At 41.5% G+C, this 17,092-nt stretch overlaps 1 protein-coding gene across 1 annotated transcript in view; it reads right to left on the bottom strand.

Moving 5' to 3' along the window:
- The window catches only part of LOC308578200 (uncharacterized protein), a gene marked incomplete at both ends in the record, with an annotated part of 173,757 nt that extends 173,300 nt beyond the window's left edge, over positions 1-457 (bottom strand). The window contains one exon of the mRNA XM_081178457.1: positions 338-457. Coding sequence (XP_081034583.1) covers positions 338-457 — 120 coding nt within the window. The remainder of the gene's footprint in view (positions 1-337) is intronic.
- Between the last annotated feature and the right edge of the window lie 16,635 nt (positions 458-17,092).

A 17,092-nucleotide genomic window follows, 5' to 3' on the forward strand; every position in this document is an offset into this window, starting at 1 on the left:
GAATAATATCTTCCCATCTTGTGGTATTTCTTTACCTCTTATACTCAGTAAATATGCCTCTGGTTTCCCCCTCTAAATTAATTCTGATCATCTTTCTTATTTCCTCATGAATTTTTTAACGTTTCTGTAGCCCCACCATAAACGTATCGGCGTGCCCTCTGCCTCCTCAGACTTCCAGCATAAATTCCAATTCTCCCCTTTTTCTTTTTGTGCCCCATCTCGGTTTGGGACGGCTTTTGCCAGTTGTTTTCCTTTTGTAAAAACTAAGATTCCCCTGCTGCCCCCCCCCCCCAGTTTTTTTTAAAAAAAATAGATTTAGCAGAGACACAAAGCTTACCTTATGGATGGAAGCGAGGTTGCTGTGGGCATCGGCAAACGCAGGATTTATCTGGATTGCTCTTGTGTAGCATTGCAGAGCTCCCTGGACGTCTTGCATTTCCTTCAAGGTGTTCCCCATGTTGGAATAGGCGTCTGCAAAAGTGGGACTGATTCTGACATGGAGGGGGAGAGAAAAAGTGCCATTTTGGTACAAAAATACTCTGAAGTTACGCTGGAAATGTAAGGGTCAAGAAGGCTCTTTCTATCCTATACGGTGGTCTTTAGGGCAGTTCATTAAAAAAACTTTTTTTAAAAATGCCTTCTCCAAAGCCTTCACAAAATAGGAAAACGTCCAAGAAAACAGCTGTTTTCATGGAGGGTTGAGATATTAACTGATATGCACAAAATTTCAGATATAGCTATATAATTCCTAGTGTAGTAAGATAAGACCTTGGGAGCAGGCATCTTCAAAAAAGTGTTTTTTATGAACCACCCTAGTGGTCATGTGAGACAGTGAGACCTTGGTTCTCAAATGTTTTTTATACAGGTTTCTTTATACAGAAGGTTTTTTATACAGAAAGGTTCAGCATTGTGGCATCCTCTTCATACGGACAAGCAGCACTTTCCTTTTGGGAAATTCCATGCTCCTCAATTCTGGCAATTATTAATCACTCTCAATTCCACCCTAATAATTGCCACCTGCCCGGATTTTAACTTGTCTGAATTAATTTTTATTTGAATTACTTGATGTTTGCTTTTAGGCTCGTTGTGTTGTTTTTATGATGTTAGCTGCTCTGAGCCCAGCCTTGGCCGGCGAGGGTGGAATACAAACAAAAACAAATTATTATTATTATTATTATTATTATTACTACTACTCAAACGCTTTGGTTCCCAAATGCCGAAAACCCAGAAAAAGTGTTCCAGTTTCCAGGCGTTTTTCGGAAGCCAAACATCAAATTTGGCTGTCAGCTATTCTTTCTGGGGCGCCTGCACCAATCAAACAGACTTCGGGAACAGATTAAGTTTGGTGCTTTGGTTTTTGCAATTTATGTGGTGTTTTTGTTTCGGAGGCTTTTTTGGTTCATTTGTTTTTGCGACTGTGCGGATCCCAGTTTAGTTACTGATTGATTGATTGATTGATTGATTGTGTGATTGCAGAAACGGATAGAAGCCCCGGTCCCCATCCGAACAATGACTATCATCAGTGCAGGTGAGGAAAAAAAATAATTTTCATTTTTATCATTTACAAGACTGTTGTATTTATTTTAGAGTACAGTACATGGATGACTGCTTTCATTTTAGGGATCAGTGGTCTCGTTAGATAGTAAAATTCATGTTAAATGGCTGTTTTAGGGATTGTTTTTCAAAGTCTGGTACGGATTAATCCGTTTTGCATGACTTTCTATGGGAAAGTGCACCTTGGTTTTGGAACACATTCAGTTTGAGAACCAAGGTACCACTGTATAATTAACTGGGGGGGGGGGGGGAGAGAACATTTGTGTAAAAACCAGAAGCCTTTCTAATAGGTTTAACGGGTGAAGAAATACCAAGAGACCTAAAAAGACAGTGTATTCTATTTATGCCAGAATGTTCTTAGCCCGGATGTGGAAGGAAGAGAAGGTCCCAACAAAAGAAGAGTGGATTATCAAAATGACTGTGAAGATCAGACATCAAGATGATAGGAAATTTAAGCAAAGAAAAAAGTTAAAAGGACAAAATGGGGAAAATAATGAAGATGAAATGTGAAAAAGCATGGTGCAAAAACCTTAAGGATATAACCATCGTTAGTTCAAAGATGGCAAAATTAAGGGAGAATGAGATAGGCAGGAGAAGTAAATATTTAAAAAACCAGAAGAGGGAAGCTGGGGGAGATTGGGATTCATCTATGCTGTCTGCAAGAATGATGTTTGTGTTGAATATAAAATGCTAAAACTTAATAAAAACTATTTATATATATAAAAAAATTAAACAAGAATGGGAAAAATTTATTGAATACCTTAAAGATACATATTTAGAAATAATAATAATAATAATAATAATAATAATAATAATAATAATAATAATAATAATAATAATTGTATCCCGCCCTCCCTGGCCGAAACCGGTCTTAGGGCAGCTAACATCAAATATATAACATTAGTATAAAATCAAACAATAATTAAATTACCTCCTAAAAACAAATCGGGATCAAATTAAAATCGAATTAGATGGTTTTCCACAGGCAGGATTGATATAACATTGATGAAGCCAAAGTAGCAAATAAGGAAATGGAATAGAACGAATCATTGTAATTACATGCAAGAAAAGATGGCAAAATATGGAAACGGGGGGTGGGGGGTGGGGGAGAGTCCAAGGGGTTTGTATAATCCCAGTATTGTATATATTGAAAATGTTTGGAGTGTATGGAAATAAAATGATAAAATAAAAAAACTGAATAATAATAATAATAATAATAATAATAATAATAATAATAATAATAATAATAATAAAATTATTTATATCCTGCCCTCCCCAGCCGAAGCCGGGCTCAGGGCGGCTAACAACAATCAAAATAGTCCAACATTTTAAAACATTCATTATAAAATTAATTAAATCAAATTAAAATCAAATTAATGGCAACCATCAAGCAAAATTCTGTGCAGGTTGCCAGAGGAGGGAGTCAGTCTGCGCCCTGACCAAAGGCCTGGTGGAACAGCTCTGTCTTGCAGGCCCTACGGAAGGATGTCAGGTCCCACAGGGCCCTAGTCTCTTGTGACAGAGCGTTCCACCAGATTGGAGCCGCAGCCGAGAAGGCCCTGGCTCTAGTTGAGGCCAACCTAACCTCTCTGTGACCTGGGATCTTTAGGGTGTTTTTATTTGCAGACCGTAAATTTCTCTGTGGGACATACCAGGAGAGGCAGTCCCATAGGTACGAGGGTCCTAGGCCGTATAGGGCTTTAAAGGTTAAAACCAGCACCTTAAACCTGATCCTGTACTCCACCGGGAGCCAGTGCAGCTGGTACAGCACCGGATGGATATGATCTCGCAGCAAAGACCCCGTAAGGAGTCTCGCCGCGGCATTCTGCACCCGCTGGAGTTTCTGGGTCAGTCTCAAGGGCAGCCCCACGTAGAGCGAGTTACAATAATCCAGTCTGGAGGTGACCGTCGCGTGGATCACAGTGGCTAGGTCAGGGTGAGAGAGATAAGGAGCCAACTGCTTAGCTTGGCGGAGATGAAAAAATGCCGCCTTTGTTATAGCTGTAATCTGCGCCTCCATGGAAAGGGAGGTGTCGAAGATTACACCCAAACTCTTAACGGACGATGCTGGCACTAATTGCACCCCCGCAAGAGATGGGAGTTGCCCCCTCAATCCCATATCGCTCCGTCCCAGCCAGAGGACCTCTGTCTTCGAAGGATTTAACTTCAACCGGCTCCCACGTAACCATCCAGCCACAGCTTCCAGACATCTGGTCAGTGTATCTGGGGCCGAGTAAGGATGGCCATCCATCAACAGATAGAGTTGGGTGTCATCGGCATACTGATGGCAACCCAGCCAAAAACTCCGGACAAGCTGGGCGAGGGGGCGCATAAAGATGTTAAAAAGCATCGGGGAGAGTATCGCACTCTGAGGCACTCCACACACCAAGGAGTGGCGCGATGACAATTCCCCCCCCAAGCGCCACCCTCTGTCCCCGACCGGAGAGAAACGAGCGCAGCCATTGAAGGACTGTGCCCTGGATCCCCACGTCGGCAAGGCGGTGGTCCAGAAGTTCGTGATCGACCATGTCGAAGGCTGCTGACAGGTCTAGAAGAATCAGCAGCCCCGACCCGCCTCGATCCAGCTGCCTGCGGAGATCATCTGTTAGGGCGACCAGAGCCGTCTCGGTCCCATGACCAGCGCGGAAGCCGGACTGGAATGGATCGAGAGCAGATGTTTCATCCAGAAACCTACCAAGCTGTTCAGCAACCGCTCTCTCAATCACCTTACCCAGGAATGGAAGATTCGAAACCGGGCGGTAATTGGATAGATCTAAAGGATCTAATGATGTTTTCTTTAAGAGCAGACACACCACTGCCTCCTTCAGTTCCCCTGGGAATATCCCAGTGCCAAGGGACAAATTGATGATATCCCCCAGGGGGGCCCGCACCTCGTCTGGGCACGCTCTAATCAGCCAGGACGGGCACGGGTCAAGAGGACAGGTGGTGGGCTTTCCAGCTCGGAGGAGTCTGTCCACATCGGCTGGGGATATCCGGTCAAAGTGGTCCAATACTGGACCCGAGGACAGTCGAGGGGCCTCCAGTTCCTTTATTGTATCCAAATTGGCAGGGAGGTCATGGCGGAGCAACAGGACCTTCTCCGCAAAAAAGCTCGCAAATGCCTCGCAGCTGTGTGTCGAATTGTTATTTAAATTTGGCTGTCCTTCAAGGGACAAAAAATAAAATAAAAATAAAAATAAAAAATAAAAAAACCTAAAAGAAAAAGAGAAAGTGCTTTATCCACAAGAGGAGAGCTTTCCCACAGGCACCAGACCAGCGCATGAGGAGTAATAATAATTATTAACAACAGCAACAATAATTTATTATTTATACCCAGCCACTCTGGGCGGCTTCCAGCAAAAGATTAAAATACAGTAAGGAGGAGCTCTTTCAATCTATTTTCCCCATGGCTTTGGAAGCTCACCTGATGGCCTCCTTGTAGTGCATGAGGGCCTCCTGGAGCTTCCCCTGCTGTTGCAAAACACTGGCTAAATTTGAATGCGCAGCTGCAAACTCCGGGAAGACCTGCGGGGAAGAAGCTCACTCTTAGTTTCCCTGAGAAGCATTCTAAAGAGACGGAGGCTGCTCTTTGAGGCTCAAAGGTTGTGGGCGTGAAATAAATCCTCATTTGGATTGACTTGCAAAAATTAAGGAGGAGGAGGAACCTATGGACTGCCTTTTTAGCATGCATAGGAAATACTGTTGGGAGATCAGACTGTCAAATGACCAATGCCATATTTTAAAGAGCCCCTCTTTGATGCTCAAATGTGGCAGGGGCTGGCTGCAAAATAAATCACCGTTTGGAATGATTTGTGGTAATGATAATAATAATAATAATAATAATAATAATAATAATAATAATAATAATAATAATAATAATGGGCCTATGAACTGCCTTTTTCGTACGCATAGGAAATACTGTTAGAAAATAAGACTGTCAGGGGATCAAGCTCAGCCGACACAGAGAACAGCATGTGCCCAGCTTTTATTTCAATTTCTGTACCGTTCCTTAACACCTTGCATTGTTCTTCTGATGAAAAAGCAGATTTTTGGTCATTCCAGGAGGCCTAGGAATATAAAAAGGGGGACAGACCCTCTTCCTTCCAAAGGGGACTTATCGGACCATGCTTTGTCGAGCCTCAAAATGCTACTTCACTTTCACTTCTTCACCATTATTTCCGTTATTGATCAAGAAAAATTTGATCGGCGATTTTTAAAAAGACCCAGACTAGGAGTCCAGGGTACGCATGCCTAACCCTTATATGTCAATTTAATTGTTGTAATTCTCCACGCACGTACCTCAAGAGCTTTCCGGTACAGGCGGACAGCCTCCTCGATATTCCCTTGTTCTCGCTTGATGTTCGCCAGGTTATTAAGAGAATCCGCGTGAGTCGGACATAAACGGAGAGCTGTATTGTAGCATTCCTCGGCTTTGGCAACCTTCGAAACACAAAACAGAGTTTTTACACGAATATTAGTATGTCTTTCACAGGAGCCCAAAAGGCTGCTCTGTGATGTGATGGCTGGATTGAGGTTTGATACAGCCCCTCAGCTCCTGACGGTAACTTGGTATTAGAGCGGTTCATAAAAAACTCTTTTTTTGAAAATGCCTGCTCCAAAGTTCTTCTCTTACCAACAGTAGAGATTATATAGCTATATCTGGAATGGCATGCATATCAGTTAATATCTTTTATATATATATGCCAGCTGTCCTTTGTCAACAACCAATTGTTGCTGTTTTTTATATTGAATATATGCTATATGGTAACTGTTGCACCTCATAGGTAACTCAAGCCTTCTGCACGTCACAAAAGATGTATTTTATCAAAGTCATTGTTGAACTGAAATACAATTAAGAAGTATATTAATAGTGAAATGCAATTAAGAAGAAGCATATTAACAGTAAAACCCCACAATTGTTGAGCCTTTTTTAAGGATTTGACCCCAGAGGTGCTGACCTTTTTTTAGGATTAAGGTTCTTGAGCTTTTTTGGGGGAAGTTTTGCCCTAGTAAATAAACCGCCACGAGGGCCGGATTAAATCGACCAGAGGGCCAGATTAGGCCCCTGAACTGGACTTTGGACATGCCTGGTCTAAAAGAACATTGGGAAAATTTAAATTCTTTGGCAGGATAGCAGGAAATATGACAAAACCAATGCATTTTGAGATCTAGGAGAGATGGGTGGAAGGCCCCCAAAGTGGACTTTGGACATGCTTGGTTTAGGGGAACATAAATACAAGAGCAGACTAATCCGATTCAAACTCTCTTTCCCGCACACTTACCGTCTTTTGCAAGATGTATTTAAGGAAGACAGTAAGGGAAATGGTTTTGGTCATACTAAATCAAAATTAAGAGACAGAGTTGCTAGATAGTAAAAGAAAATCATTGCCAAAAACGTATAAGAATGGCATACAAAGGATGAAGAAGTTAAGTCGGTTATGATTAAATGGGCTCAAGATTTTGGTCATAACATTGAATTAGATAAGTGGGAAAGATTATGGGCAAAAACAATTTATTGAATGTACAGCACTAATTAAAAATTTAATGAAGGTGACGTATAGGTGGTATTTGACGCCGACTAAACTTGCTAAAATATATATAACTCAAGATAAGGCACGCTAGAAATGCAAGGAGAAGGAAGGGAATTTCGTCCATAGGTGGTGGATGTGCACTAAAGTCAAAGTCTACTGGGATATGATTTACAAAGAATTGAAAAAGATCTTTAAATATACTGTTATTAAAAAAACCAGAGGCTAATTTTTGAAAGTGATTTACAAATGCTAAAGTAAATTGTTTTAAGTAGAGTAAGAAGGTAAATAGGGCGATATATGTTCAGGTAGGCAGCTGTGGTGGTCTAACGCAGTTGAAATATATAAAAAATATATAAATTGTCCAGTAGCACATTGCAGACCAACTCAGTTTGGTCTTGGTAGAAGCTTTTGTATCTGAAGAATTGGACCTGCATACAAAAAATTATACCAAGAAGAAGCCAAGTTTAGCAAGCCCTGTTTAGGGAAGCTTTTAATGTTTGACGGACTATTGTATTTTAATATTTTGTCGCCAAGAGTGGCTGGGGAAACCCAGCCAGATAGGCGGGGTATAAATTTTTTTATTATTATTATTATTATTATTATTATTATTATTATTATTATTATTATTATTATCATCATCATCATCATCAGGTGCTACTGGACAATTTTTAAAGGGTGATATAGAAATGCTAAGAGGATCGTGACTGCTTAAGAAAGCCAGGGAGTGGGAGCGGGGGAAGGGGGAGGGGAGTCGACGCTTGGTATGAGCAAAGTTGTATGTGACGATATGACAAAGGAAAAAATAAAAGAGGACTTCTTCTAGGTTCTGTACCCCAAATCCCCCCCCCCAAAGAGCCCAATTTCGAGGTCACCATCATCCGGAAGGCTTTTTTCAGCAAACCCTCTGACATACAGAAAGCAAAAGGGACCGGTTTCATTTTCTTTTTTTAATTTTTATTTTATTTATAACATAGTCCACAACAACTCATACATACAAACAGACCCACCACCATTGACTAATTATCAAAATTAAACTCCTATCCCCTTACACAAAGAAAACATAACATAAAAATAAAAGACTTTATTCTGTTAAATGGCCGCCTTATTTACCTCTTGTATACTATTTCTTTTGTATGGGATTATTACAATTTTTCCTAATTATGACTTAAACCACAAAGTCTCCTGTAGAAATTAATTGAAACAAGTCCAAGTGTATATTTTGGGGCACTGTTTGGTAAAGTATTCTCTGCATTTTCCCCATTCCTTTTGGAATTCTTGTCTGGGTTGTGCCCTAATTGTCTCTGTTAATCTGGCCAATTCAGCATGGGGTAAAAGCCTAAGAAAAAGCTAAACAACTTCAATCCTAAAAAAAGTTCAACAATTTAAACCCTAAGAAAAGAGCTCAACAACTTCAATCCTTAAAAAAAGTAAACAACTTTGGTCGGCCCTTATGGCCCTTCACTTCATCAAATCTGGCCCTCTTTGAAAAAAGTTTGGACACCACTGCCTAATAGGAAAGTTTCTGTATTTTTTTTTCACAGGCCCACCAGAAATGTATAAGTGTCCCTTCTTCTTTACTGCACCTCCAGCACAGTTTTTTTGTTTTATACATTTTAGCTATTTTGGCAGGTGTTAAGTACCATCTATAAAACATCTTTTATATAGATGTTCCCCCCACCCCAAGGCAAAAGGGACCAGTTTCTTACGCTGCCTTTCTCTTTCAGCGCGTTGGCCAGGTTGCAGTAGGCGTCAGGGAAGTGGGGCTGGAGCTCAATGGCCCTCTTGTAGGTATCGATTGCCAGATCGATCAGCCCCTGTTCGTAATACACACATGCCAGGTTGCCGTGGACAACAGCGTGGTTGGGACTCAGGCTCAGGGCCCGTAGGTAGGCTGCAACGGCTCTGAAATGAGATCAAGGACTGGTTCAGTTTCATTGTCACCAGGGTGGATAAAAATCTGTTTTTTAAAAAATAAAATGCTTTGGGAGGACGATTAAGAGGATCGAGGCGGGCCGGGACTGCTGATTCTTTTAGATTTGTTAGCGGCCTTCGACATGGTCGATCACAAACTTTTGGACCACCGCCTTGCCAACGTGGGGATTCAGGGCACAGTCAGACAATGGCTGTGCTCCTTTATCTCAAGTCGGGGACAGAGGGTGGCGCTAGGGAGGGAGTTGTCGCTGCGGCACTCCTTGTTGTGTGGAGTGCCGCAGGGCACAATCCTTTCCCAGATGCTTTTCAATATCTTTATGCGCCCCCTTGCCCAGATTGTCCGGAGTTTAGGGCTGAGTTGTCGTCAATATGCTGATGACACCCAACTTTATCTGTCAATGGACTCGGCCCCAGACACACTGACCAGATGCTTGGAAGCCGTGGCTGGGTGGCTGCGTGGGAGCCAGTTGAAGTTAAATCCTTCGAAGACAGAGGTCCTCTGGCTGGGTCAGGACAACATGGGGTTGGGGGGCCAACTCCCATCTCTTGTGGGGGCGCAATTAGTGCCAGAGCCTTCTGTCAAGAGCTTGGGTGTAACCTTCGATGCCTCTCTTTCCATGGAGGCACAGGTTGCAGCCACAGCAAAGGTGGCATTTTTCCACCTCCGCCGTATTAAGGAATTGGTTCCTTACCTTTCTCGCCCTGATCTGGCCAGTGATCCATGCGATGGTCACCTCCAGGCTTGATTATTTTAACTCGCTCTATGCTTAGACTCACTCTGACACCCTATATGGGATTTGGTATATAAATTTTCCCGTGGCTTTTTTGCTGGCCCATGTAGCACCAGCATGGATAGCTGGCTTGGGTGAATAGCTGATGTTTCCTCCCTTTGTAGTCTTGATGAGGCTGCATTTTAAGCTGTATTTTAATTAACTGGGGTTTTTTTCTATTCTATTTTATTGTAATTTATATTTGGTGTTAGCCGCCCTGAGCCAGGCCCTGGCCAGTGAGAGCGGGGTAGAAATAAATAAATAAATAATTCGGGGAAGAATTATTTGTTTTAAGTTTTTCATGTGTGCGAAAACTCAGTCCAAGTTTTTCTTGGGGAAAAAATGTTTCAGCACATCAGTTAAGCAACATGGATACATATGCTACCATTTTACTGTTTTAGTGAAATAAATTGCTTAAATTGTTATGAAGGAAATGTTTCTTTTCTCCTTCCAATCAAGTACAGCAGAAAAGTTGTTCAAATAAAAAGTGTTCACTTATTAAAACTCACCATCATTTCGTCACAATCGGGCTGTATATAGCAGAACCAAATCATTTTGATATAACTGTAGAAAAGACTCTGAAGTTAGGATTCCAAAAAGGAAACCTGCCTCCGATTGTCAATATTAAGAGGATGCCAGCAAGGCTGAACCTTCCGGTAAAAGGGGGATTTAAATCAAGTCTTATGGATTTGGGATTTAAATCAATTTGCTTTAAATAAAATCAACCCTCTAGGCAACAATGGGAGTTAGTTTGGGTATGGGTGCAACCACTAAACTGAGAATATAAGACGTAATGTGATTATACGCAAAACCAATAAAAAACATTTATATAAAAAAGAGAATATAAGCTCTATGCCTATTTGCTTACCTGTCAAATATACGCGCCTCCTTCAAGACGTTCCCCAGATTAATGTAAGCATCCAGGAAGTTGGGGTCCAGGGTCACCGCCTGAAAATATTTAAGATAATAGATTTTTGTTACTAATACAGTCATACCTCAGGTTGAAGTAGCTGCGGGTTAAGCATTTTCGGGTTGTGCTCCGTGGCGACCTAGAAGTAACAGAGCGCGTTACTTCCGGGTTCTGCAGCTTGCGCACGTGCAGACACTCAAAATGATGCCACACGCATCTACGGAAGCAGCAAATTGTGACCCGAGCATGTTCGCTTCAGGATGCGAACGGGGCCCCGGAACGGATCCCGTTCGCATCCAGAGGTACCACTGTATAACAGCATGGTTACTTTTAAATAAGTGGGTCAACTTTGACCTAGGCTGCCTCCTACCTACCTTCCTACCTTATCGATCTACCGACTTTATCTTATTATCTATCTACTTGCCTACCTATCTTATCTATCTATCTATCTATCTATCTATCTATCTACCTACCCTATCTATCAAATCTATCTACCTACCTACCATCTAATCCAGGTGTGGCCCAACTTGGCCCTCCAACCCCCATCATCCCTACCTAACAGGACCAGTGGTCAGGGACAATGTGAGTTGTAGTCCCAAAACAGCTGGAGGGCCAGGTTTGGCCATGCCTGAATCTATCTACCTACTCAATCAATCAATCTAACTAATCTATCTATCCATCTACCAACCTTTCTTATATATGTATCTATCTAATCTACCTACCTAATGTATCTAATCTAATCTAATCTAATCTAATCTAATCTAATCTAATCTAATCTAATCTAACTATCTATCATCTATCTAATCTATCTATGCAAGGAATATCAACTGTACGAGAAATGGTACCAACTAATGTACTAACAGGACACCGGAGGCCCATTGCAGCTGAAAAAATGCCTCCAGTTTTAATATAAAAAAGAATGGGAAACGTTTATTGCATATTGACAAAAGCAGTGCACACAGGTTAATACATTAGCAGGATTAATTTTTTTAAAAAAACCCACCTGTAATGGTTAAATTTAAAGTAGAATCATAGAATCATACAGCTGGAATAGACCACAAGGGCCATCGAGTCCAACCCCCTGCCAAGCAGGAAACACCATCAGAGCACTCCTGACATATGGTTGTCAAGCCTCTGCTTAAAGACCTCCAAAGAAGGAGACTCCACCACACTCCTTGGCAGCAAATTCCACTGTCAAACAGCTCTTACTGTCAGGAAGTTCTTCCTAATGTTTAGGTGGAATCTTCTTTCTTGTAGTTTGGATCCATTGCTCCGTGTCCGCTTCTCTGGAGCAGCAGAAAACAACCTTTCTCCCTCCTCTATGTGACATACTTTTCTATATTTGAACATGGCTATCATATCACCCCTTAACCTCCTCTTCTCCAGGCTAAACATGCCCAGCTCCCTTAGCCGTTCCTCATAAGGCATCGTTTCCAGGCCTTTGACCATTTTGGTTGCCCTCCTCTGGAGTAAGGACAGTCCCCGGATTTACAAATCAGTCCCCATACAAAATCCATTTAAGTTGAAAAGTATCCCCGGACTCATTGAAAAAAAATCTGATAACCTTAAATTAGTGATGATGATTTTATTGAAGAAGAAGAAGAGTTTGGATTTGATATCCCGCCTTTCACTCCCTTTAAGGAATCTCAAAGCGGCTAACATTCTCCTTTCCCTTCCTTCCCCACAACAAACACTCTGTGAGGTGAGTGGGGCTGAGAGACGTCAGAGAAGTGTGACTGGCCCAAGGTCACCCAGCAGCTGCATGTGGAGGAGTGGAGACGCGAACCCGGTTCCCCAGATTATGAGTCTACCGCTCTTAACCACTACACCACACTGGCTCTCCAGTGATGATAATGAATGATGATAATACAAAGGAACCAGGGGAGGCAAGTCAAATAATCCCATAATGTGGGATTAACATTGATTGTGTATACAGTTGTTTTTTAAAAAAATATTATTTAATTTAATGATTTGGTTTTTTGTGAAAACTAAAAAAATATTATACAGTGGTAGCTTGGGTTAAGTACTTAATTCGTTCCGGAGGTCTGTTCTTAACCTGAAATTGTTCTTTTTTAAAATAATAATAATAATTTTTATTAAATTTTCCTATTTACAAATTCGCCATCCCAAACAGTATTCACAAATTTCAACTTTTTGGACTTCCACAAGCTTTTCCACCAATCCATATTTTCTATTTTTATGCATTCTCTAAATTTATATTGCCATTTAATATTATCCTTTCAGTTCTATTTCTTTTTTACAATACATCTTTAACTTTCACAAAGCCTCTTTAAATCCCACTAGCGTTGTCTGTTCGTCACATATGCTTTTCCGATAATCTGTAAACTTTCCCGAGTCCTCGATGAACTTGTGATCCCATTGATATCTAATCTTCCCAGTCAGTTTATCCAGTTCTGCATAGTCCATAAGTTTCATTCTCCACTCTTCAAGGGTCGGTAGCTCCTCTTGTTTCCATTTTTGGGCCATTAATATTCTTGCCGCTGTTACTGCGTATTGGAAAAGTTTGTAATCCTTTCTATTTATCTCTCTTCCAGTTATTCCTAACAAAAAGGCTTCTGGTTTCCTTACAAATGTGTATTTAAGCATCTTCTTCAACTCATTATATATCATTTCCCAGAAACCCTTTACCTTCTTACATTCCCACCACATATGGAAAAAAGATCCTTCTTTTTCTTTACATTTCCAACACTTATTACATGTTTTGAACATTTTTGCTAACTTAACCGGTGTTATGTACCATCTATATACCATTTTCATAATATTTTCCTTTTTCCATTTTCATAATATTTTTCCCAGTCAGCCAATTGTATATTATAACCAAAGTCTCTGGCCCAATGTATCATAACCGACTTTACCTCCTCGTCCATCGTTTGCCAATCCAACAACATTTTATACATTTTTGACAATATCTTATAATCATTGTTTATCATCTCTATTTGAAATTTCGATTCTTTTTCCGTATATCCACTCTTTTAAATCCTTTTTAAACATTTCATTTACCTGAAAATAATGCAACCAATCAAACACATGTTCTTTTACTTGTTCATATGGCTTCATTTTCCATTTCCCCCCTTCTTTAATTATTAGCTCTCCGTAAGTGATCCAATTCCCTCTCATATTGATTTTCTTTACACTCATAACCTCTAATGGAGACAACCAGTGTGGAACTTTGGGTTCTAATATATTTTTACACCTATCCCATATTTCTATTATGGAGCTCCTGAAAATGTGATTCTCAAAACCCTTGTGACTTTTCTTCTTCTCCAACCACAAATACACGTGCCACCCAAATCTATTATCAAATCCTTCTAACTCTAACAGTTTATTGTTTTTTAATTTTATCCATTCCCTTAACCAGCAGAGACAAGACGCTTCATAATATAATTTCAAATCTGGCAGCGCAAAGCCTCCTCTTTCCTTTGCATCTGTCAATAACTTACATTGTATTCTTGGCTTTTTGCCCTGCCAGATATATCTTGAATTTGCCACTCTTTGAAAGTCGTTGTCCCCCTAATTATAGGAATCATTTGGAACAAAAATAACATCTTTGGAAGCACACTCATTTTGATCGTTGAGATTCTACCCCAAAAAGAAAGTTTCATCCTTCCCCAAACTTACAAAACTTTTTTGATTCTGTTCCACACCGGTATATAGTTGTTTTGAAATAAATCAATATTTCTTGGAGTTAACCATATTCCCAGATATTTTACCTTCTTCGCCACTTCAATCCCTGATTCTCGTTGCATTACTTCTATTGCACTTTGGTCCATATTCTTAATCATTACTTTGGTTTTTTTCTTATTTAATTGTGGGAGCCAGGAAGTCATGGAAAAGGCTTGTAGTGCCACCTGGTGCCTTGCTGACCTCGGTGACCAGCACTCTGAGCTTACAATGTATTAGAATGTATTGACCCTATAAGGAGTTAGGTTCCCCCCTCTGGGCACTGTAACCCTATATGGTTTGTGGGTGGGTTAAAGCTTGACCGGATGAGGTAACGTGAGACATTGGAATGCAGCCATGCGGCTGGAGAGAACAAAGGATAATAAAATCGGAGGAGAGAGAGGAAGGAGCTTTTTTGCCCTCCGTCCATGGAGACATTTGCCTTTGTGTGTGTTTTTTCTTTGCCTTGCACCCCAAAATGACGGCTGGTTTCCGTCAACTGGTTCCCACAAGTGGTGCCCTCTCTGAGGCAGAATAAAAGGATACGGCTGAGGTTTTTAAAAGGGAAAAAAGAAGCAACTGGAAGCAAACAGTCTGAGGCAGACTAAGAGGATTTTAAAAGAAACTGAGAGGATTTTTGATCCAAGCAGTGGTTATCATCGACTCACTACGTCCGGCAAGGATTGCAAAGCGCTCTACATCTTTAAAAAAGATCCCGGTGAGTTCGATCCCTTCTATTATATTGATTTTTGAAAAATGGGCAGCTCTTTGACTACTCCCCAACAGAAATTTTTAAAAGACTTAAAATTTCTCCTCTCCTCCAACAAACTGGAAGTTCCCGAGGGTGATTTGATACAGCTCATTCTGGCCATTGATGAACATTCTCCCTGGGACTTGGGTGTAATTGCAAATGGGACTTGGGAACTGAAACTTTGGGACAAGATTGGTGAACATTTTCATGAGCTCCCCAGCATCAGTACTCGGATTTTAAATGCATGGTGCAAGGTTCATTACGCTATGGGCTCTTTATCACCAAAAAATATCTCCCTGGCTGCATTGCCATCACAACCTCCAGCTTCTTTAATCCAGTCTGCTGTGTTAGAGTTTGTTCCAATCCTTGCCCTGCCAGCAGCTCCAGAACCCAAGCCTCCAGATTATAGTTCCTCACTAGAGGACCCAATCCTGCAAAAATATCGTGGTCTGGCTGGAAATGACCCTGCTCTTTCAGCAGCAGAACCAGCTACCCCCTTTCAACGTGCAGCCCTTGCCTGTTCCTTATCTCAGGATACCATGGCATTCCCTGTTATTGTGCCCCCTGCTGGTGCTCCAGCAGGAACTCAAGCCCAGCACCAACCTTTTGACTTTAAAATCTTGAAAGAGCTCCAATTGTCAGTCAGGACAAATGGACTGCAAGCACCATTCACACAGGCTCTTTTGGAAGCCACATTAGCCCAGCTGTTGGTTCCAGATGACATCAAGCTTTTGGCACGTACAGTTTTACCTCCATCAGCTGGTGTATTATTTGCTCATGAATGGGAAATCGCCTGTCATGGTTATGCTCCTGCCTTACTGCAACAAGCAAGAGGGAATAATCCTAATATTACCCTCGCAGATGTGATGGATGCTATGATGGGCCGTGGGCCCTTTGCTCAGGCTTCAGTACAAGCCACACTGCTGCAGATTTTATTGAGGGATACTGCTCTTGCTGCTCAACAAGCAATGAGAAAAATCCCAGAACCCACCAGTATTCAATCAAGGTGGGGTTCAATCAGGCAAGAGGCAAGAGAATCATATTCTTCCTTTATGGACAGGCTGATTACAGCAGTGAGTAGACAAATTGAAAATCCTGAAGCCAAACAAATAATTATCAAACAATTGGCCTTTGAATATGCCAAAGAGGATTGTAAGGTTGCGTTAAGACCGATAATACACAATCCTGCCACAGACACAGCAGCCATGCTTCGCATTTGTCAGTCTGGTGATACAGCCACCCACAAGATTCATCTGCTAGCAGCAGCGCTCAATGAAAACCAGCCTGTAGCCACCGATACAACGTTTCCAGCGTGGCGAACCAGGATCACCGATACCTCAGTGTGGGTAGAACGGTGGCCTCCACCAAAAGAAAAATCCGCAGCAATGGCACCATCCTGTTTCTGAACAGCTTATCTCTGAACAATTGACTTTCGGCCACATTGAACCATCTTCATCCCACTGGCTCCAGCAGACAAGGAACAGTTTGCTTTTACATTGCCAGTATATCACGATTCGCAACGTTATCAGTGGATTGTCCTCAAGGCATGCGGAACTCCCCTACACTTTGTCAACATTTTGTGGGTGAAGCATTGAAACCTTTCCACATGCGCCACCTAGAGGTGCTGCACACGAGCTGCACCTGGCCGTATTTGCTACATCGTTGCCAACAGGAATTTTATATGCTCAGGCGGAACAAGAAGAAGACTATCTGCATTATAGAATGGTTACATCTACCACATACCCCACCGAAGAACATTTATTCAGTAATTGAATCCACATCAGACATTGTTATCAAAGGACGTTCACGTGCAAATTGCTTTAGCTGATTTTATAGGTGTCATCATTTTTAACCCTCCAAAGGATGACCGTTTGACATTTCTGACACAGGTCACCTATGTTTGGCTACCCCCTTGTCTCTCACACCTCTCCCCTCTGCACTAACCCTCTTCATGGATAGAACA

This window comes from Podarcis bocagei (genome assembly GCF_964188305.1).
Source record: "Podarcis bocagei genome assembly, chromosome: W".
Lineage (NCBI taxonomy): Eukaryota > Metazoa > Chordata > Lepidosauria > Squamata > Lacertidae > Podarcis > Podarcis bocagei.